Source organism: Dreissena polymorpha, chromosome 5, assembly GCF_020536995.1.
Source record: "Dreissena polymorpha isolate Duluth1 chromosome 5, UMN_Dpol_1.0, whole genome shotgun sequence".
Taxonomy (NCBI): domain Eukaryota; kingdom Metazoa; phylum Mollusca; class Bivalvia; order Myida; family Dreissenidae; genus Dreissena; species Dreissena polymorpha.
This window is the reverse complement of record NC_068359.1, coordinates 21807806-21832004: the sequence shown is the minus strand read 5'-3', so window position 1 is coordinate 21832004 and position 24199 is coordinate 21807806. Positions and strand designations below refer to the sequence as shown.

Sequence of the window (24199 nt, the reverse complement as noted above, 5' to 3'; positions counted from 1 at the left end):
TTACTAAATAAACTGTTCTGTTCTGTTCTGTTACAATACCTGATGGTGTTTAACACACACGACTCCGAAAACTGCGGCATTGTACAGGGTCATACTTTTTTGTCAAAGGTAAAACCATATGTTTTTTTATCTTTTATTTCCTGTTTATCACTACTGAGTGAACGTAGAAGATTAAAAAAAGGTAGTATTAACTTCAAATTACTATTGCCAATAACTTCATTATTTTATTCAACACGACTATTTCACTGTATAATCAACTTTACAGGCTTACCAAGCAAATATCACAGATGTGTAGTTTGAACTCTTCTTTTTGCAGGCTAAATTCATTTGCGTCTATATTGTTACTTAAAACATAATTATAGGTAATATTTATTCGATTTCAAAACTCTTCAAAGCGTTATATGGAAGGATGGGTGATCATTTTTCCATCTTTAACTCTTTTAATCGTTATTTATCAACTAAATATGTACTTTATGTATTTGCAAAATATACATATGCACACTTCTCTTTCACCTTCATTCCACAACACTAACAAACATACATTGTTTGGAGATTCAACATTATTGGTACGCCATTGGCATATTCACGTCGCAATTCAATGAATTACACACTTTATCATTCATTTAAAACAGGAACGGCTTATAAAAAAGAAAGATGTATTAATTAAACGAGTTTATTGTACAATATGTTATGGACCGTGGCATGTTTGTTTAGGAGTATTACTTCAATTGTAACATAAGATTGACAATTGGTTTCGACATTTTCCATAAGTTCAACTCGATAGAATATTTTCAGTTCAGTGCTGACTGATTATATAATATAAATATTGTTTGTAATATCGAACTGCAATCAAAATGTACGATAGTTCGTTCAGGTGACCATTCTCGATCTATAATACTATTTATGCTATTCAATAATGTGTTTTATTTCTGTCCAATCTGTCTTAAATAGTGTACTGTAAAAAATGAGGACCGAACCCATAAACCGATCTATGGAATACTTGTGGCACATAACTAGTGCTATCAGACTACAATAGTATGGCATTAATTATTAAGAACGTTGACCTGACTGTGTCATGTCGGACTAATTTCAACATATGTGCCGTGTTTCTTATCAAACGTTTATAAGGCTATTCGTTTCAATATTTATCTTTAAGTGCTGTTGGAAGTCAGACATGTGGCATATGTTTTGGATTACATGGGCTTCCCTTTTTGGGGGCTCTATTGCAATTAAATGTAAGTTATGTATTGTTTATGCTTTTTTGTCGAACGTTTATTTATTGATTCATCGCGCTTCAATACACTTTTTATTTTTATTAACTATCTGTTTTCAGCCACCACAGGAAAGGAATTTGTCTGTGGATTTCTAAGCTTTGTTCCGAGTTGCATTTTACAACTAGATATTGCCTCCAGTTCAAATGGTGTTGTCGAAGTATACATACCATATCTAGGAATGAACACAACCTACTTCTTCAGTAAAACTATGTCATTAACTGTCAATAGTAGTCTTCAGCTTTACGGCACTCAGATCGGCCACAACGGCGTTTATATTAAATCAACAGTGGATGTTTCGGTTTACATTTCGACATTGTGTGCATTAAGTGAAGATACATACGTATGTCTGCCAGTCAAATCGCTTGAAAGAGCATATTACGTTTCCAGTAATAGGTTTGAGACGACTGGAAAAGACTTTGTGTCACTATTTATGGTAATATCACCGTTCGCAAACACTGAGGTTAACATATCATTTCCTAACGGCACATCGATATCAAAGACACTGAACTGGTTGGATGTTTATCAGGAAACCAACCTGAACGATCTCACGGGTACTATTGTCCTGGCAAGTAAACCCGTTTCTGTGGTTAGCGGACATGCTTGTGTGCTTATCATTGACGGCGGCAATAATTGTGATATGATTGGTGAACAAATGATTCCAACGAATGCCTTTCAAACGCATTTCATCGTTCCGCCAATCCTGTCCAACAAATTCATTGTTCGTATATTCAGTAGTAAAAGTAATAACACAGTATGCATGAAAAACGAATCGTTTGAAAATTGCACAATGTTGGGTGCAAATCAATTGTTCGAATCTGCACCACAACATTTGCCCTTAGTCGTCACTAGTCAAGAACCAATATCCGTCATACAATACAAAGGGACTCAATCGTATATGACAACTATTCCGGGTGTCCGACAATTTATGAACTCGTATACCTTCGTTAGACCATTGGTCTATCAGAACAAAAATGACTATATTTCCGTAACAATTCTATCTTCCGCATCGCAAACACTTCGTCTAGACGGCAAACTCCCAAGTGACCAACTTGTTGACACTGCTCACGTGGTACCACCATTCAACAATTATACAGTCCTCACATTCAGAATTACCGCAGGATACCACGTGATGTCATCGACAGAAAGAAATGTTGTGTTCGGATTGATTGTTTTTGGATTCGATGATTTGTCCGCATATGGTTTTCCTGCAGGGATGAACTTCGGTAAATATGTATAATGTATGTATAATGCGTGTCATGAAATAAAATAAATACACAAAATAAGTCAATTTATTAAAAAAACACAAATATAATAGTTATACATTTTGATAAATACATGTGCAGGACCTGTGACTTTCAATGTCTGTATAACGATTGTAGAATCTAAAACGTCTGATCCGCTCATCCTTATATGATAATTACTGTTGTTATATATCAACATGTACGCACGTTTTTCAAGTGATATAGATAGATGTTTAGTAAAAGGTAGGAATATGCAGTTATAATAGCATTTACATAAAAGCTGTAAGTATTTTTCCAGAAATTGACGCATGTGCTTCTAACCCCTGTCTTTCTGGCAGTACATGTTCAAATGGTGTTAACGGTTATACATGTACATGTCCAGCTGGTTTCAGTGGAAGGAATTGTGACGCCGGTGAGTAACTGTTTTTTCACAATCTCTCAACGTCCATAAATGTATTTGGTCATTTACTTCACCATATCTCCAATTGAATGAACCTTAAAAGGTTAATTTGAAAGAAATCAACACAACTACTGTAAATTGGAAAAAACTAATCGTAGAACCCGTTTAAGCTCACCTGTGCATAACGTTATCATGATGAGCATTTGTGATCTTTTTTGTATCCGTCGTATACCGTCCATCGTCCAACATTTACATTTTGAAAATTACATTTTGAAAAACCTGCAGGTCATATTTATTGAACAATCTTCATAAAATTGGTATGGGAAATTGTTCTTATGGTATCTCAGATGCTCTCGAGCTGAGTCCCGTAGGGTCAAATACTAGGTCAGTGGGTCAAATACAGGAAAAACGCTTGCGAACAGTCAAAATGTAATATTGTTGCCAAATCATCATGCGAATTCCACAGAACACTTTATCTATTGATATGTATGCCGAGTTTAAAAAAATAATTTAAGTGCAAGAAAAAACATCGTCGTTAGTGGGTGGTTTGGTTTTTCGTATATGACTAAGGTGAAACCGTGAGAACACTAAAGAAATAACATTTTTCACCAATCTTTCTGAAACTTGCGCAGAACATATATTATGCTATATCAAGGTTGAGTTCGAAAAAAAGTTCTGTCTTTTGAAAAACATTGTCGCCAAGAGAAAGGATTCATGGCTATAGTGAAGAACACTCTAGACATCTCCAGTTTTTTTCCAATCTTCAAGAAGCTTGCTCAGAACATGTGTCCTCTCATCTTTCCCAAGTTTGAAAATGGTTCCGGCTGTTTGTAAAACATGGCCGCCATGGGCGGGTAGTTTTCTTCTTAAGGCTAAAGTGAAACCTTGTGAGCATTCTTTAAGTCACATGTTGGCAGAGTATTAGTGAAACCGTGTGAACACTCCAAAAGGCACATTTTTCCCATATCTTCATGAAAATTGAGTTCTCAAACCCGGTTTCTTGTAAAAGCAGGTTGAGCGTCCTAGTGCCTTTGGTCGGCTCGTTAAATGTTGAATACTTTTTATTTTCTTATTACATGCTCTGAAAGCCATGTCAAAGGTTGCATGGGCAAAGTTCTAATTTCTATGCCCCCTCTTTAAGAGTGGGAAGGACGATTATACAATTTCCCTGGTTTTTCCATACTTCCGTTTGTCCGTCTGATTTTATGTCACGTCTAGCTCGAAATGTTTGCGGATAGAAGACTTTAACTTTGCAAACATAGTAACCCGCATGTTAACGTGTGCACCTTCATATTTTGGTTCGAATTTTAATCGAATATATAACAATCTTTTAAACAAAAATATATTTGTATGCACCCAAAGAGTGGAAATCATTATGCAATCCACTTTTCCGCCCATACCTGCATACGTTTTTTTTACTTCTCTTCTACTACTGGACTTACAATTGAATGTTCTTAATATTTCGTTGATTGTTAAGAAGGGAATTAGGGCTTACACGATTTTTGGAAGAAATATGGCCCTTTGTGTTGTTTTCCTTAATATAATTTATAGCCACCTGAAGCTTGCTTGTTTAACTCCTCGTAACCTAAGTGATGGATCTCGCTCAAACTAAATCACTTATTAACCTTAAAAAGAAATTCGGCTGCGATGATATTTGGCACAATTGTTGACCTTCGTCCTTTTTTCTTCTTTTTAAGATATATAGTCACACAACTTTGTGTTTTCAATTGCTCTTGAAATACTGGGTGGATCTCGCTAAAACTGTCACAGTTAAATGACCTTGAGTTGATGCTCGTTAAGAAATTAATTTAGACTGATTCGAGTATTGGCATAGTTATGGCCATAGTTATTTAGTACATTATCGAATAGATAGCCCCATTGTAATGTCCCCCACCACTATAGTATTCAACATTTAACAAGACGACCAAAGGCACTAGGACGCTCAACATGCTTTTACACGAAACCGGGTTTGAGAACTCAATTTTCATGAAGATATGGGAAAAAATGTGCCTTTTGGAGTGTTCACACGGTTTCACTAATACTCTGCCAACATGTGACTTAAAGAATGTTCACAAGGTTTCACTTTAGCCATAAGAAGAAAACTACCCGCCCCTGGAGGCCATGTTTTACAAACAGCCGGAACCATTTTCAAACTTGGGAAAGATGAGAGGACACATGTTCTGAGCAAGCTTCTTGAAGATTGGAAAAAAACTGGAGATGTCCATAAATCCTTTCTCTTGGCGACAATGTTTTTCAAAAGACAGAACTTTTTTTCGAACTCAACCTCGATATAGCATAATATATGTTCTGCGCAAGTTTCAGAAAGATTGGTGAAAAATGTTATTTCTTTAGTTTTCTCACGGTTTCACCATAGACATAACTTTTGCAATATTGAAGATAGCAACTTCATATTTGGCATGCATGTGTATCACATGGAGCTGCACATTTTGAGTGGTGAAAGGTCAAGGTCATCCTTCAAGGTCAAAGTTCAAAAAATCAAATCCAAGGGAAGTAATAAGCTTTAAAGGGAGATAATTATCTGAACCTGTCAAATGATATGTTTTTTATAATAAATCAAAGCGGCGCAGAAGGGGACATAGTGTTTCTGACAAACACATTTTTTTTGGTTTTGTTTTTGTTTTTAATCCCTCTTTAACATCTGGAAGAATCTCACTCAAACTCACAGGTGAATGTCCTAAACATGTAATGATCTATAAGAAAGGAATAGTGACTGCGACCAGTTTTGGTTTAATTATGACCCTCTGTCTTACTGTCTACTGTAAAATATATAGTGGGTTAGTCCAGACAGGTGTTGTATGGGCATCAGTGTATGTAACATATTTCTAGTTTAACCTGTGTCGCTAGTATTGCTGCTTAGTGGCTGAATATAAATATTTTAAAACATGAGAGCTTGCCCACCTCGATAATTAGGTTAAGATATTTTCGACATAACCGGAGTAACGGTCCCTTTTTATCAAATATGATATTTTTATAAGTTGTGTCATGCATAGTTTAAAAAGGATAAATGCTAGACATGTGAAACTTTACAAACATATCAACCAGCATGTGAACTTGCGAACCTCTTTATTTTGGTTCAGATGGTTTCGACATACCTGGCGTTTTAGCCACTTTATATACAGAAATGGCTATTGAAACTTTACAAAAATATGAACAGCATGTGCAGTTGCGCACCTATATATTTTGGTCCGGATGTGTTCGGATTTCCCGGAATGATTGCACCCTTTTTATACAAACAAAACCTTTTTTAATTTGTGTAACGCAATAAAGTATTGATGCTGGATGGCTGTAAATTTAAAAACAGGTAAACCAGCATTTGAAATAGCGCAGCTTTATATTTTAATTCGGATGTTTCTTACAAAACCAAAGTTATTGCAATTTATTGACTAAACATATATCGTTGTTTTTAATAACATACATTTAGCATTAGGTAGGAATATACAGTTTTAATGTCAATATTCGTGCGCACATGTACAGCAAGCTATAACTCGTTTTCCAGATATAAACAAATGCTCATCATTCCCATGTCTTCACGGTGGTACGTGTTCAGATGGTGTCAACGCTTACACCTGTGTATGTCCAGATGGCTTCAGTGGAATGAAGTGTGAAACCAGTGAGTTTTATTATGTTTGACATTTTTCAATATTGAATGAATCCGAATAAAACATTGATTGTTTTTAAAGAAATCAATACAATAGCTTGTATATTTGATGCGCCCTATTGTTTTTGTTGAAAAGGGAAAATGACTCTAACAAGCAAATAAACGAAGGCACATCTCTTATTATATGTTTTACATATTTCTAGTTCCGAGTGCCATGCTAGAGGTTGCCTTGGCTCAGGTGTAATTGTTATGTAATGACCCTGTTAATATTCAACGTTGATCACGCATTGAATTGGCGGCAACTTTTGTTTGAAGGAATGCTCCGGAAAATCTTCAAGTGATTACTATTGACCTTAGCAGATACAATTTCACTCTTTCCAACTTAAAATAACAATTGGGTTTGTTAAGGTTGTACTGAGATTATGTTCAGACAAAGACATGTATGCATTATTTAGTCCAGGCAAGCATATACTAGTCTTGCCGTTTAGAATGAAAACAATCATATTGTCGAATGGAAATTCAATTCCAATTAAAGTTGTCCTACTTGACATACATTTTACTACAAGATATCTATATGTATGTGAAAAGTCAATTAATGTGCATGCGCACTATAACTCCTTTCCAGATATTGACGAATGCGCATATGTCCCATGTTTTAACGGTGGTACATGTTCAGACGGTGTCAACACTTACACCTGTACATGCCAAGCTGGCTTCACCGGAAGAAAGTGTGAAACCAGTGAGTAATATTATGTTTTCACCTTTTTAAAAATCAAATAAAATCAAAATCTGGACAGCCCCTCAACATTGAATGAATCCTAGAATAAAAATGTAATCCGCTGCTTGTAAATTATGTGCTCCTTATTGTTGACGTAAACGGAAAAATACATTTATATGAACACATAACGCAGACACCTATCTAATTTTAATTTATGTTTTAACATATTTCTTTTTCTGAGAGCCATGTTGGAGGTTGTCTTGGCTCAGGTGTAATGTTTATGTAACGTCCTTGTAAACATTCACCGTTGATCACGCATTCAATTGGCAACTTTTGATTGAAGCAAAGCTCCGGAAACCGTGCAAGTGATTACGTCTGACATTACCAGATACAATTTCACTCTTTCCAACTTAAATTGAAATAACAATTCCGTGTGTATATGTTTCGCTGAGATTATGTTCAGACAAAGACAAGTATGCATAATATAGTCCAGGCAAGAATGTACTATTCCTGCCGTTTAGAACTGGTGAAATGAGGACAATCATATTGTCAAATAGGAATTCAATTCGAACTCAAGTTCATCTTCTTGTCATACATTTTACTAATTTTTTATATATACTGTCAATTTCCGTGCATGCGCATGCGTACTTACAAACAATAACTATTCTGCAGATTTGCTTTCACCTGTCTCAATATCTCAACATCCAACATTTCCTGCAAATAGTCCAAGAATCTTATTAAGAATGAATCTTAATATTATATGGGATGTGTTGAAAAAACTCCCGAAAAAACTCTCGAGAAGTGCTTGCAATTAGAAATAGTGGCTCCATCTTGTTTCGGGCGTAGATGGAAGGATGCATTAACATATGAAGATCCATCTATAAATTGTGTTAAGCTTTCTGAATTATTTCTTCTTGAAACATCCACCCTGGTGGCCTTGGCATAGTTCAATGTTTATTTAGCACATTCAATTGTAATCATAAACCGTAAACATTCAATAGACGATTTTATTGTATTTAAGTACCGGAGATACGACTAGTGTTCGTTTTTTACTTGTGCGGATCAAACGTCAGTGTTTTCAACGTGAATATAAATCAAACAATATAATCTATAGGTTTAATGGGATAATGATATTATATAAAACTAACGAGTTGTTGCAACATTGACTACGAAATATACAGATGACACCACTAGTTAGAACAAGGTACTAGTTATAGCATGGATACGTTGGAAATGACTGTGAATGATTTTTGTATTTGCAAAACAGAATGGTTTTATTTTGTTTTATCGGTTTATACCCCCGTTACAAAGTTAAGGGGGCATATCATACTGGAGTAACGACAACGTCGGTCCGTCTTTCTATCTGTCCGTATGTATGCCCGTGGACACCAACTTGTCCACAGGCGTTCCCTTACACTTTGCAACGAACAACGTTCAAACTCGCAGGTTTTGTTTTCTATGATATGTAGCTGTGCATGTGCAACTTAATCGTCCTACCTTAAACATTTCAAATGTCAATGTCTCTTTATTAATCAAAACATTCATTAATATAATAATTATTGTTATACATTATTAGCAAATTATTTCCCCCCTGTAACGAAGTAAATGGTGTGTACTGGAATAACCATTAACGTCTGTCCGTCTGTTTGTCCTTCCGTCTGCCAATCCGTAGACTCATAGTAATCTGAATGCGTACTCCTATACTTTTAAATCAACACAATTCACACTTGAGGCTATGTTGACCTCTTTTATAAAATTCTGTTGAATGGTAGGCTGTATACTCACTGAATTATGATGTTTCCAATTAAGTACTAATATCCACCTATCCAATCAGCATATATTCCCATGAGGAATGTTGTCTATAAAATAAATTTGATTATGAAGTAATACGTTATGTTATATTAACAATTAGCAATATCAAATACAAACACATTATTATGTGTTCTGTCTTTACCAGAACACTGACAAATAAGAAACGGGACAAAAAGGTGGTGCATAACATGGAAGAGAGCCACATATATGTTATGTGGAAAAGCCCCCTGCTTTCCTGCTTTAGCTAAATCTCTAGTATATTATTTTAAAAAAACGATACATGATACAATATTTGTACACACATATATGTTTTGTCCTATTTTAATATTACTTTTTATAATACATAGTAAAATATCTTTATTTCAACAACATTTAATAAATATCTTAGAGAAGGCTTACATGATTAATAAAGGAATGAAACAAAAAAACGTTTCGACTGCACAAAAGTCACAAAAAATACAATATTCGTAATATTTTCAGTTTATTCTCAGAAATAAAAGTTAAGTACAATATATACTGTTGGTAAGACTATAACAACAGTTGCATAACCTGTTTTGTTCTAGCGTGTTTGTGTGTTTGAATTTGTGGTGTTGCGTATATTTACAATTCCAGACTCTAACAAACAGTTGATGTGCTACAGTTGTGAAGACATGTCTGACCTTGAACTCTGCGATACCGTGCAGAAATGTGGCGATGGGGATGTAAGACGATTGCTCTTTTGCAAATATATAGTTTTGCAATATGTAGCTGGTATTGTGAGAAGAAATAAGCTATAAACGATGTATAATTAAGTAAGAACAAACAAACGAACAAACTACACTTATGTAAACACTTTTGTGTATTTTCAGCTTTGCACAGTGAAATACAGCCACTCAAAATACAGCTCCGGATGCGCTAGTTCCTCGGTATGCATATTTTAATTTTATAAGAATCTCTTTTCATATTAATACACATTCACTTATGTTGCATTGTTAAATGGATTCACTGATTGTTATCAAATGCGTTATCTTTCACCGCTTTATTGTAAATATACGCAATTATTCGAATGAAATGTATAATATAAATGTTTGCACTGTTTGAAAACATGTCACTACAATGTTGCCAGGTTTGTTCATCAGCCCAAACTGCTCACGGACATTGTTCGTTGTGCTGCGATGAAAACTATTGCAATGGAAGAGGCTGTGGAGATACTGGTAGACATCTCAAAATTATATATTTCTAGTAACTAAAGAAGTTTTTTTTAAAAATTAACATAACAAGTATAATAACTAATATTATTATCGTCATAAACAGATATGTATTTTAACTGAATACGGTAATATGCTTATAGTGAAAACGGCTACAATTACAACTACGGTAACTAATTGCTGCAGGTTTAGGCACAAGAAGTGAAAGAGGGCCGATTTGTTTCGACTGCAACCATGTGCTCAGCGTTGATCAGTGCCAGACCGTGCGACCATGTTATAAAGACGAGGTATGCCTGTAACAAAACTAAAACTACCATATGGACATGCTTGTATCATTATACATTGATTCATAATTCGTCTTTTAATAATTTTAAGCTCTTCATTTACCATTCAAACTCGTACAATATGAGAAGAATGGCAAATGCAAATATGCCATCGAAGTCCCATTAAGAAGTTTTATAATTAATATCATTGTTTTTATAGATGTATTTTATGAACATTTATTTATAATATAAAAAATATAAAAATAGTGTAAATATACAGTAAGACAACTTACTTAATTAGACACTTCTTTTTTAATTATAGTATATTGAAGATAATTATTTACCAGTTAACACTATTTAACCAAAGTTATGTTTTAAATTACATATGTATTTAGTTATTTACTAATGGGTGTACACATGTCGTGTTTGAAACACAACCTTAGCATTCTTTTACCATGTGCGTTGTATTTAAGGTCTGCAGTATTGAAGAATTTGATTGGCTCGGGCATTCAAATTACAAGCTAGGTTGTGTGGCAGCTACGGTGAGTGGTTATAATTGACATAATTTAATATTTATTTGCAGTTTTACTTCATTTGTGATTTACTTAATTTTCTAAATTTTCAAGTATTCTTTGCATGTACACGTTATACTTTGCATATCTATTATATTGTGGGACTCGATTCGCAAGCATGCTATTATACATCAGCTCATCTGATAAAAGTTTATATGTGTTTTACTTAATTAATTAGATCCAGATTGACTCATGCATGTAAAATAAAGAGACATACTTTATAAATTTATGTTTTTGGTAATACAGAGAAATGCTTAAGTGTTGATATATTCAATGTTTTCCAGTGCACGTCCATTGACCATGGCCGCTCCGTTCCAAGATGCAAGTCCTGTTGCAACGAAGACTTCTGTAACACCAACTGCACCGTGAGAGAAACAGCTGCAATTATTGGTATGTAAACGACAGAGCATGAACAGAACAAATACATGTTAAAACTTATTGTAATGTCAAGGCGTTTCTTTGAATCGCGTGATGACAAATGCATTTTTTCATATTAAACAAGATTGTATGCTACTTGAATTCTGGTTTCTATGTTCATATCCACTTCTGGTCATAATGTGATGCTTTGATAACAAAATAATGTTGTATTATGATTTCTTTCAGGCTAAATCTGCTGGAACTAGTTACTGCAACTACATGTTCACTTTCTCTGTTTCCAATGAAAAACTTTTAAATATGTATATAAATAATGAAAACACATATTTATTTTAGCCGTTTATTGCTTCCTTCTTATAACGTTTAAGTCACAAAAATTCTTAATGTTTACATTTAATTACTTAAATTACCAAAACAGTCCGACAGAACGAAGTATAACGTTGTTTCTACTTCACAACGGACGAGATAATAAAAATGCAGCGAAAATTGAAAATATTTATAGAAATGACGCAATATAGCGTGGTTTCATGTGTTTGATTTTTTTTATTAGAGATTGATTGTTGACCGCAATGACAGTTTGTATTAATAGACGTATTCGACGAATATATAGCATACGTTTGTTTGACAATGTTTTATAGAAACATCGCTAACTTGATAGTATGATCTCTTTTATAGATGGGCCATATTGTGTGGTATACTAACCACTAATCGTTTAAATAAATTCCCGATACTAACGCTACTATAACAATAAAATAATGTGTTAAGTATTCGATACATTCGTCACGTTGTGGCATTCATGTTTTCATTTTGTGTCTGCAAAGGTAAATTTGAATTAGATCGTTTCAGATGAGCGTTTGGTTTGTGTTCAATACTTGCGTAAGTGTGAGGTTCGACTAAACATCAAATAGGTTCAATGACCGGTCATAGTAGGTGATCCCAGTTTTAATCACTGTTGGTTTATAGTTGATCGTCAGTTATAAACTTAGTGAAAACAAAAATATAGAGTTTATGTACGTTTATTGTTTGCTATCTTGTTTAACAGAAGCAACACAATTCTACTCATCACCCCAGGAAACCCGATACCTGGTGAGCAGCGTGATACCAATCGAGCAGCGCTGTGTATTTTCGCATGAACTTACATAGGGTAAGTAAATTGGAAAATTTAAAAATGTTCAAAGTCCAACTTGAAACAACTGTGTATTATCATTGATAACAAAGGTATTGGTCAACATGTAGAAATAAATCCTGACAAATTTTTTTAAGAAATGAGCGAAGTGTGGCTCACTGAAGTAGAAGATCGGGCTAAATGGGCCTTGTTCAGGCATTTAGGGGAGAAAAACTGCTTTTATTTGCAAGCCCTTACAATAATTAAAGGATTTATACAAACTTACACATGTCTGCCATAACCTCTCAGCAGGGTTTCTCCAGAAAACAATTTCTTGTGGAGAAATTTGCGTTTTTAATAACCATGTTGATTGAAAATGTGATAATATAGTAAAGGGATTTCCACTTGATATAAACGTACACTGTATATGCTGGACAGAACTAATAAAGGTACAGCTACAAATTAAGTTTGAAGGTTGCAATCCATTTATTTTAGAGCCTATGTTTACGCGGATGCAGTGCCCTTGACCTGTGATCTAAAGCGTATGTGGTGCGCAAAATTCATTGATGCATTCATATGAGGTTTGTAGAACCCCGGAAGCGCCAATGTTATGTTTCTTTATAAGAGAACTCAGTGAAATTGACCTTTGACCTAATGGCCAAATAATGAAGTGTGATAGAGGTGCATCAACATGTGAATTTTGAATGCTGTATGTGGGAGCACTTCTATCATACAGTCAATGATAAAGTTTTCTATAAGAGATCAAATTGACCTTTGAGCTAGTGACCTAAAACAGGGCATGACGTGTGAAAGTCATCAAGGTGCATCTACACATGAAATTTGAAGGCTGTATGTGGAAGCAATTTAATTCTGGAGCCTATGCTACAGTTTTCTATAAGAGATCACAGTGACCTTGACCTTTGACCTAGTGACCTAAAAGACGATGTAGTGTTTTTGTAAAGCTAATAAGGATGCATCAACATATGAAGATTGAAGGTTGCATGTTCATTTGTTCAAAAGTTATTTCATGAAAATAAATCGGGACGGACAGACGGACACAAAATCGGGACGGACGTGAAGTACTGGGACAGGGACGGTCGGGACAAACTGATTCCTATATAGCCCCCAAACAGAGTTTGTGGGGTTATAATAATGTGGGAGGGGGGCGGGCAACACTAGCATTTTGGTACATTGTAATTTTAGCACAAACTGGCAAACGAGTTAGTAATTAAGATAAAACTATCAGCTTTACATATCTATTAAAAGTGGACATAGTATAACCACATTATATATCAGACATATGATACAAGTTTCTGAAATGATGTTGGATGAAATGCAAAGAATATCATTGAATGTATTATAAAGCATTAGAAGTACATTTGTATGCATATGTGCCCACATACACTTACTATATTATGTCTCTACAAAGCAAAGAAATTGCACCACAATGGCTGGAAATTAGTTTTTTGTCACGAAAAAGAGTTATAAAGTCGCGGCTCACATAAGGTTTCCTGGTCTTCTCCATTTGGTGTCCATGTTTTCCCAACATGGTCATTAAAAACGCAAATTTCTCCACAAGAAATAGTTTTCTGGAGAAACCCTGCTGAGAGGTTATGGCAGACATGTGTAAGTTTGTATAAATCCTTTAATTATTGTAAGGGCTTGCAAATTAAAGCAGTTTTTCTCACCTAAATGCCTGAACATGGCCCATTTTGCCCAATCTTCTACTTCAGGCAGCCACATTTCGCTCATTTTTTAAGAAAATTTGTTAGGATTTGTTCTACATGTTGGCCAATACCTTTGTTATTAATGTTAATTCACAGTTGTTTCAAATTGGACTTTGATTTTTTTTTTCCAATTTACTTACCCTATGTAAGTTCATGTGAAAATACATAGCGCTGCTTGATTGGTATCACGCTGCTAACCAGGTATCGGGTTTCCTGGGGTGCTCATTTTCAACATTAAAATTCAGTTTCGTTGAAGTTTCTGAAAAAAAAATCCAAATAACAAACTAGATCACAAGCCCGCGTGCTTCTCGCGTGATCAGACCGATTTAAGAATTAAAGTTCATTGTCTTGTCAATAATTTTGAACCGATGAACAAGGCTGTAATCAGCTAATTGTAGCAAAATAACACCAGAGGCCACATCATTTCATAAAACAGACACAAATAAAAGACACACAAGATTGCAACAATAAAAAGCATGCTAATGTCTAATACAAATTGTTAGAAAACAAAATTTACAACAATTTATTGATATGCTTTCACAATGAAAGTTTACACTATTCACAGTATCAAGGATTCATATCCTTCCATATTATTTAACGATCCAAAACGTATCTAAAAATATAATCGTCAATATCGATATGTACACATAAACACAAAATAAACACTATGTTACGATATTGATTTCATAGTAAATATTTTAAATCTCTAGTTTCTTCTGAAACTTGGCATGGACGGACAAGCCAATATCTTTAAAATAACCGCCCGAGTAGTATTATATCAGATAAGAATTTATTGTATCATTCAAAGCATAAGACGTATGTACAATCCAAGTTCAAATTGGCAAAGCGTTATGAGTTTAAAGGGACTTGTTCGCATATTTTTTTAACGTTGAACGTTTTATTCAATGAAATTGCAATGTGAGATTTGGAATAGTTTAAACATATTAATATAACATGGAAAGAGATGTAATTAAAAAATGTTCTTGTCCTGGGACATAAAGAAGCTGCCACAACAACACGCAGGCTTTTGAATTTGAATGTTTTCAGCGCTCTGTCGGTAAAACACATTTTTGCATTTGGAAATCGTTGAAAAACTTTACAAACGCTTTACTATTTTTCAGATATTTATTGATGATTAATATTGAACGACTATATATATATATATATATATATATATATATATATGCATCATATTCGAAAGAGCGAAATAATACGCATGAGAAAGAACAATGTTTAATATATATATATATATATATATATATATATATATATATATATATATATATATATATATATATATATATATATATATATATATATATAACAAAGTCTCTTTAAGCCTTGTATTATTTAAACAAAAACGCTGTTTTTATTTTATGCCGAAACTTTCGACCTTTCGGTCTTCATCAGCGGTCATTTTTTATTTTAAGATGTTTTATTATGGACGGATATGACGTCGTGCATTTCCGGCGTCATCGTGGTTTTCGCGCCCTCTCATGAACGTTTATTTCTGTACGTTAATATCATATGGTCGGTATGTCCTTAGTTTTGCCTTCCACAATTGCTCCATGGTTTTGCGGTACTCGTCCGACCCGCTGAGTTTTTCGAGTCCTATTATTATGAAATCATCCATGGAGTGTCCGTCTGTGTAGAAATGTTCAGCTACCGGGTCACTGTGCTATATATATATATATATTATATTTAACAAGTATCTTTAAACTAAAACAGACGCGACGAATAAGTTGACAAAACTCATGACTGATGCTACCGTTAGAATGAACGCCATCTGCGTTAATTTTTGTTCAGTCGGTTGAGCTCCAGTGATTTGTACTGAAATAAGGATTGAGAGTCCTGTGTTACAAACCATGTTACACACCTTTGATATCCTTTTTGCATACAGTCACTTTTAATTGTGATGTCTTACAAATATTTAAGAACCCATCGAGGACTCAAATAGAAAGAAATAATATGGGTCCGTTACAAGCATTTGAATGAGAAATGGCTTATTGTACCGTGCCCGTGCTTCCCTTGCCAAAAAGTAGAAATCGACCCAGTCGTTCCTCTTGAATAGTCTGGTATATACATATCATGTCATGTCATAATCAGAGTCGACCGATTAATGTGTACAACAATATAGTGTACAATTTCACAGAGATGTTTTAATTTGTAAACCCGAAAGCACATACTAAAACGGATGTATAGAAAATGTGTTAAGCGTAGTTGGGTAGGAAACGGGATATTAGCTCTTCTGAATTATCCACTGCCCCGCTCGGGATTATATTCGGCGACCTCTGGATAGGTGGTCCAGTGGGGTTTTGCACTTGACCATCGCCCTCTCCTACCCAATTGTGTCCATTTGCCAATGCTAAATGCTAATATTGTCCTAATGCAAGGACACGCGTTTTTATATGTCTTTAGTTTGTATTCTTCTATATGGCTTTCAACGAAAGTAACACTCAATTAAAAAATGGTTGTATAATAACATTTCACTTAATGAAAACCACAACAGTCAATCAGTGAAGTATTACGATCAATCAATTAATGCTAATAATACCGTTCAATAATAGCTTAGTAGTGTGCTGTGTTTTCCTCGTGTTTTCTTCGTGTTTGAGTAACTAAATTTTGAACTCAAGCCTTCATGATTACTACGTGATTAGTCTTAATTTACACAGTTCAGATCTTTGTCCGATTATATAAACCAGTTCAGACAGATGTAATGAACTAGTACTTGGACTATACAGATAATGTCAAATTGTTTGATAAAGCAGGTTAAGGTAAAAACTAGCCCTCAATATTTGCAGAAATAAGGAACATACGATGGCTGACCAGACTTTTATTGCATAATCAGATTGCATTCAGCATTCAAGTATATTGTCTTGAAATAAGTCTATACCAAATAAACGCGTATATGATATTTTCATTTACAGATTATTATTGTTGATATCATGAAAACGGATGGACTAAAATAATTGACCATTATATTTTATGCAAACTATACAATTGCTCAGAAAGGCACTACCGTTTATTCGGAAAATAGAACAGAACAGAAAGTTTATTCATATAACTTGAACATTTCCAGTTCATCGTTACATATAAATAACTGACAATATATAAGCAATAAGCACATGCATAGTAATGCGAAAGTGACCAAAATAGTACATAAAAAGGTGTTAAAAATGCACTTAGGCCATCATATCACTCAACGTTTGCATTCAATTGATCAGTTCTCATTTTAAAAGCATTTTTACAATATATTGCGAGTTTATTTAGGACTTTTGTTTTAGTGTTTGTTTACAAAAGAATAAATTTATGGTCGGTTATAATAGAATTTGTCAATATACATTTTTCTTATAAAAATAGCCCATCGTTGTGAAAACATTCTCATGCAAATGAAAAAAATGTCGTAATATATAAAACATTGAAAAAACATCGATGTTAATGTTTATACCTGTATTTTTTATGTCGCATTATGTTAATTTTCATACAGTGGATTTGATGGTTGTTTGATATCTTAGAATGATTAAATATGAAATCTAAACATTGTTCTTATAAAAATCACTACAAACATGTTTTATTTATTAGGATATACGAGCAGTTGTTAAAGGTTGTGATTACATAAAAATATGGACAAAAGTGTCATTTACAAAGTGGCAGTGTGTCGTTGAAGTTATGATATTTGTGAGGGAACAGTAAACCTGAACATTTAACATGCTCTAAAATATCAATTATATTAATCTTTTGACGATTTAAAAACCTCAAAATTATAAAGCGTTGCAACGCGAAACGATTGAATAATTTGGAGAATTCTGTTGTTATCGTTATATGTTATGACACTACGAGGATTGCTTATACAAAGTATAAATTACCCCACTCAATGCACGAGCACGGATGGCCGAGCGGTCTAAGCGTTAGACTTTTACTCCAGTGGTCAGTGGTGCGAGCCAAGTTGCGGATTACATTTTTTCTTTCTATTTTTTTTAAAAATTCGTCACAAGTTAAATCCTTCCAGATCAGGAAGGATTTTGAGTTTATACCTTTTGCTTTCCATGACATGCAATTCGATTTCTCAGTGTTTTTTTTTACAAATATGGAGTTTTGTATATTGTCTGGATTAACACAATGAAACGGACATCTAATATAAATTATATTACCCAATAATAATAAGGAAACAACTTAGTCAATCATCAAAGTTTATAATGACGGCATAATTATATTGGATCGGAGCCAGTCAATTCTCTCAGGGTGCAGAATCAAAAGCATGTCCTATTTGCCAAAACGTAAAAAACAGGTTTCATCTGAGCAATTTGAGCAAGTTATTACGATTTTCTCTTTAAATCGAAAACGCCAAAAAAACACAAGTTACCATTACGCACATGATATTCATTTTTTCCGCTTCTCATTTTGTATACATCATACATATATATTTTGGATTTTGACAAAATATCCCAGACAAATAACTTAAATCGAACAAGAAGAGGGTCACATTTCACAGACACTATCTTATATCCAGAAATGGCATTTCTACTTTTGGAATTTGCTCAACACAACATACGGTACATATATGTCGTCTAATTATGAAGTATTGAGTCTTTATAACATTTGTAAGACAGAAAATGAAATGACAGGTGTGGCATCAGGCAATAATACCATTCGCCTTTCATTTTGATTTATAAACACTGAACCAAACCTCACAGTTGAAAGTTCGAGGTACACGCAATTTTAGTTCGAACGTGTACTGTTTGTCTAAAAAGTGTAATAACTCTAACCCGGTGCTCTAGTACACATTGATTCATGTTTGTTAATGTTAATTTAGCAGCTATGATTTTCCAGTTAAGTGCGGAACAATTTCGGAAATGTACGTTTTGCTTTAAAGAGTCAGAACTCTGTTTAAAACTGAACCAAAATACCCATTCTGCTTAGATATGTTTGCAAAGTTTAATAACTCTTGAACACAACTTGTTTAGTTGTTCGCAAAGTTTAAATGTGCATATTGTATTTTGTCTCGTATTAAGCATACACACGAGTCAGCCAACTGAGCACAAAGCTAAATGAGCTCACACCAGTGTCCCAGTGAATGAGTAGCGGAAAACGAACGCATGATAGAAACTACATAACCTGAGGGTGAATTTCATACATCCAAAAAGAGAGATTGATCGAATTGATCTAGATTTAAGACGTCAACTAACATTTATTTCTGATAATGGAAGGAGATTACACAATTCAATGCTACTTATTTGTCACTGATAACGTTCCGGAGAATTCCGAATTAGGAACTTACAGTAAAACACGACCAGTGCTCCTCGCTTAATAAGACTGAATTTAACAATCCAAATGATTTCCATGTTACTTATTTAGACGGAATAAATGTGATAAACGAGTATGAATACGATAATTACAAGTTTAATTTGTTAATAAAACAGTATCATTTAAACCAAAACCCAAATAGCCATACCTATGCTTATTGCACATTTGACACAAACACATCATGGAACAAAACATTGATGGTATTTTAACTGAAACAATACATGTTTATTGTGATACACATAATTGAAAGTTTTGTATCGATATTAAAGTGCCAATGAGTTGAAACTGTTTCAATTTTATATAATTATAATAGGTATTATGCAGAATGACGGACTAAACTATTTTCAATAATTGTTCCCGCAAAATATACTTTTTCAAGGACCAAAACCAAAAACCGTAGCCAGAAAACTTAAATTTTATTCAATAGTAAATAAAGCACAATTCTGTCAGGGCCGGAAAAATATTAATGATAGCCACCAAAAGCCTTCGACAAATGTACCCCGAGATCGGCGGGAAGTTTTAAAATGAATTGACGTTTGTTAAGAGAAATGTGCCAAAAAGATCCGCTGCCAAAAAGGCTGTTAACAAACACTAACTCTGACAAAGCTTGACTGTTCATTATGATTTTCCGAAACTATTAGATTTTGACATCAAATCCCACTCGAACACATGCAAGTTGGTCATCATTACATGGAAATAAAAAACAAGGTGATATAAGTATATTTTCTTTCTTGCAACGACAATGATGATAAACTTTAATGAAGTGAAAGCCGAGCTTATTTGGTTATTCTCAGCGGGTCGCGCACTTAATTACGGAACATGCTTGATTACAATAGTTTTCCAAGCAAATTGTTTCGGATAGAACAACCCGGGATTGAGAACTATAACAATATTATTTACGAACCAATTGGTGTATAATCACGACGAAAACGTTTTCAGACATTTCTAAGATACCAAGTTCTACCACAGAAACAGGATTCAGGGTACTTTTAATAAGCATTAGGCTTTAGGTGCAATTTATCGAAACAATTATGTGTTTAAACTGACTTCAGGGATCCAACTTAAAATAGTGTGGTAGTAACTTTTAGCCAAATAAATATCATATAACTTTTAACATTAAGCAGATATACTTACCACCATACTTCTCACAATTGTTCACATATTGATTATGCACCATGAACCAAATACTTTTATCGTATAAAATCACTATCTTTATGTTCTTCCGGAATTAAATCGCCTTTGCAAAAGATACATGAATATTCAGCTAAAGCAAATACGTTCGTTGAATAACATTTATTAAAACCACGTTATACGTTCACATCAAAGACAATTACAATTAAAAAAAAACAAATTTCACACACATTCTCAAGATTGTGTATACATGTTTTGACAATTTTGCATCCTATGTGTTTGTTTCGCAGAATATTTTTAGGCTCAAGTTTGTTTTATATGTGCATTCACTTAAGAACACTTCATTCCGAGGCTGTACATCACCGTGAAGCAGTAACTTACTGTTGTATGATTTATTTGCAGTCGCTAGCTTAATAATTACTGGTGCTTATTGCTATATATGTGAAAATGCACATATTTATAATGAAGAATTTTTTATTGATCATATTTTAATTATATATCTGTTCTCCTTGATTACATCGTTCGCACATTAACCTTCGAGTTGTATTGCATTTTGTGGACATATACTATTTAACTTTTAAGAAAAACAAATGCAGGCTTTCTCCTAAAAGGTCGACAAGAAGCTACGCCACTGCTTATTTTAGTCAATAGATAGCAATGAAGAATTTATTGGCGTCGCTCTTGAGAGCGGCGACTAGAATGTAATGCATTTTTTTTTCGCTTATGGGAAGAGAAGTTATTTTCCGGATTAATGTATATATTTTTTTTTAAGAATATCTTGCATAGTGGTGATTTGTTGTGTAAATTAGTGTAAATAAGTACTGCATTTGTGCCTATTACATTTATTACAACATTTATTGCCAATAATGCAAAGCTAATTGTTTTAATTAATAACTGATCCACAACTGATCACAGGGAAAAGATCACAGGGACTGGGCAAATACGCGAAACTTTCTGGTTTTGTATAAAAACAAAACATAATCAAAATATATTTATTTTGTGTTTTTTTCTAATTTGCTTATTTAGTGGAGAATCAATGTAGTACGATATTTGATGACCTATCGCTAAAGTTTATTGGAAGGCGTAGTTTATTAATAAACATATAATAACGATCGCTATACACAACTTCACCAAATAGCAGTACATAAATGATGTCAGCCGGAAATGCTCAGTTGGGAGAGCGTTAGACTGATGTTGTTTACGCAACAATCATCTAAAGGCCCCCGGTTCAATCCCGGGTTCCGGCACGAACGGAACAGTTCGGCGGCTGACAATTTTTTTCAGTCAGGTTAATAAATATAATTTAAGCTTTATTTTATGTAGACATTTTAAAATCCATTTTACTACAATTGGACATTTTTATAAAAAATTATGGATGCCGCGTGGTAACAACGTTAATTAAAATTTCTTACATCACTTAAATATATTATAACAAATACACGTGTTTTTATATTTACAAATAAATGCAAACAACTCATCTATTATCCGTGTATTTTATGGTTGTCTATTATAGGCCCTAAGTACTATTCCCACCACATATAGAGCGCGAAGCGCGACACGTATTATTGATTGTAACAATGAGTTGCGATAAAGGAAGCAGCCGCTTATCAAGGAGGAGCTGTGTCCCAGCCACCCGTTTCCCTAGAGTCAAGCACTCGTCGGAGTTTTTTTTAAGAACCACAAATAGAGCGCGAAGCGCGACACGTATTACTATCCAGGTGATATGGGCCCTTAAGCATTATCCGACTATTACGTCCATAGTTATCTTCCTTAGAATTTGAAAAATTTTGAAATCGTTGTTCGAAGTCCAAACTTTTCATCCGATTGTTCCCAAACTTGCACAGGTTTTTTATCAATGACGACCAAACCCGACCTCTCTATATAAGCAATATCGGACCATACGTCCAGAATTATGTCTTCTGAATTTAAAAATAAAAGTGAAAAAATGCTTGGTTAGGTGATTATGTCAACATTTTTCATCAGATTTTTTTCCAAACGTACAGTGTCTTCATATCAATGAGCATTTTTACCTCATTAAAAATGAGAAACATCGGGACAATAAGTCAAGAATTTTTTTCTATTCAATTTGACAAAATAAACAATTTCCACTTGTTTAAAAGATTTCACAACTTTCGTCTGAATCTTTCCAAACTTGTTAAGTGTTTTTATATCAGTGTTTCTCGAACCCTATTGACAATGATGAATATCGGAGCAATAAACCTATTATGATCTTTTATTGAATTTCAAAGTATTGTGAAATGCAGCTTCTTTATGCAATTTACAGTTTTCATTCAATTTTTTTTCAAACTTTTACAGTGTTTTCATATCAATGAGTACTCAACCCCTATCGTAAATGAGCAACGTAAGAATAAGTTCAGAATCATCTCCCCCTGAAGTTGAGAACAATATGAAATTACGCTTACAAGATGAAGCAGATTTTTTTAAACCTACACAGTTCTGTTCCAATAATGAAAACTGCACACGGATGCCAGTAAAAAAAGGAAACCAATGAAAATAAAATGAACTATGAAATATTTGGTGGTTACAACACAAAATCATAGATAATGGTTATTTGGGGGTTATTAAACAACATCATAAATAATGGTTATTTGGGGGTTATAACACAAAATTATAGATAATGGTTATACCAGTATCTTTTTCTATTTTGTTTAAAAAAATCGGCCAATGTATTTATATTTACAGTAGAAAAAAATTCGTTCATTGAGTGCCTTTTACACTGAAATTCCCGACGCCCTTTGATGCTTTGCATCAATACTTATCTTGTATAGGTCATCAAATATTATTAACTACATAATAAGTACCACTTTACCGAGCGCTCTTTGTATAAAAACTAATAAATAATTTACGACATCCGACCCGTTTAGAGCGTACAATATAGGGATACATGTTTTCGAGGGCATGATCATCTGCGGGCGCTCGAAAAATCCGTTCCTGCTCGAGTGCGCATGATCATGTCCGAGAAAATGTGTATTTTCGCTAGTATTGCATAAACAAATCACACATACCGAAATTAATTAAAATAACATTGGAAACAATATGTCTTGTTCATTCGACATCGACAAAATAATTCGATTATTTCAATACAGTTCAAGGTTGTGTTTTACATATGCCTCACTCGGTCATCATCATAAATGTGTTTAAACAGAGGATTAATGAAAAGTTGAAATGCAGCCGCGCAAAGTAAAAAATGAGAAATTATTTTGGAATTTACAGCAGGAGCGTTGAAGGTACATAAACACTTACATTTACAGCATAGTCTTTTGAAAGTGTTGAGTAAATAACCGTAACTTCATTGACGTTGCCAATAAAATTAAGTTGTTGTCAAGAGAGTGCAGATGGTATAGTTTTAAAAGTGGATTGAAATAGTCATTGCCATTATCCCTGCATGCATGAGGAAACTGGTGCTTATTCATTTCCCCATTTATGCTTGGAAAGTCGTCGAAGGCTGGA

General features: G+C 34.0%; 1 protein-coding gene and 1 non-coding gene across 3 annotated transcripts; both read left to right on the top strand.

Moving 5' to 3' along the window:
• Positions 1–1072: 1072 nt before the first annotated feature.
• On the top strand, positions 1073–11785 carry LOC127831888 (IgGFc-binding protein-like). Of its 2 annotated transcripts, XM_052356962.1 has the most exons (12): positions 1073–1235; positions 1334–2497; positions 2814–2927; positions 6433–6546; positions 7160–7273; positions 9677–9765; positions 9913–9969; positions 10170–10257; positions 10438–10538; positions 10988–11056; positions 11371–11476; positions 11690–11785. In XM_052356962.1, the coding sequence occupies exons 1-12, from the start codon at positions 1097–1099 to the stop codon at positions 11692–11694; spliced, it is 2160 nt and encodes a 719-aa protein (XP_052212922.1). In that variant the 5' UTR covers positions 1073–1096; the 3' UTR covers positions 11695–11785. The 2 variants fall into 2 exon arrangements, 1 of the variants encoding a protein (XP_052212922.1); XR_008026534.1 differs by lacking the exons at positions 11371–11476; positions 11690–11785 and having other exon boundaries at positions 10183–10257; positions 10988–11033.
• A 10100-nt stretch (positions 11786–21885) lies between these two features.
• Positions 21886–21975, top strand: Trnai-gau (transfer RNA isoleucine (anticodon GAU)). The gene is given in 2 exon segments: positions 21886–21922; positions 21940–21975. It is a non-coding gene; the product is annotated as a tRNA-Ile (tRNA).
• Positions 21976–24199: the final 2224 nt, after the last annotated feature.

Excerpts from the sequence above, each read along its gene's own strand:
- LOC127831888 (XM_052356962.1), top strand. The coding sequence starts at position 1,097 with ATGTGCCGTGTTTCTTATCAAACGTTTATAAGGCTATTCGTTTCAATA. Across the intron at positions 2,928-6,432 it reads TGGAAGGAATTGTGACGCCG|ATATAAACAAATGCTCATCA; the intron begins GTGAGTAACTGT and ends CTCGTTTTCCAG. Across the intron at positions 7,274-9,676 it reads CGGAAGAAAGTGTGAAACCA|ACTCTAACAAACAGTTGATG; the intron begins GTGAGTAATATT and ends TTACAATTCCAG.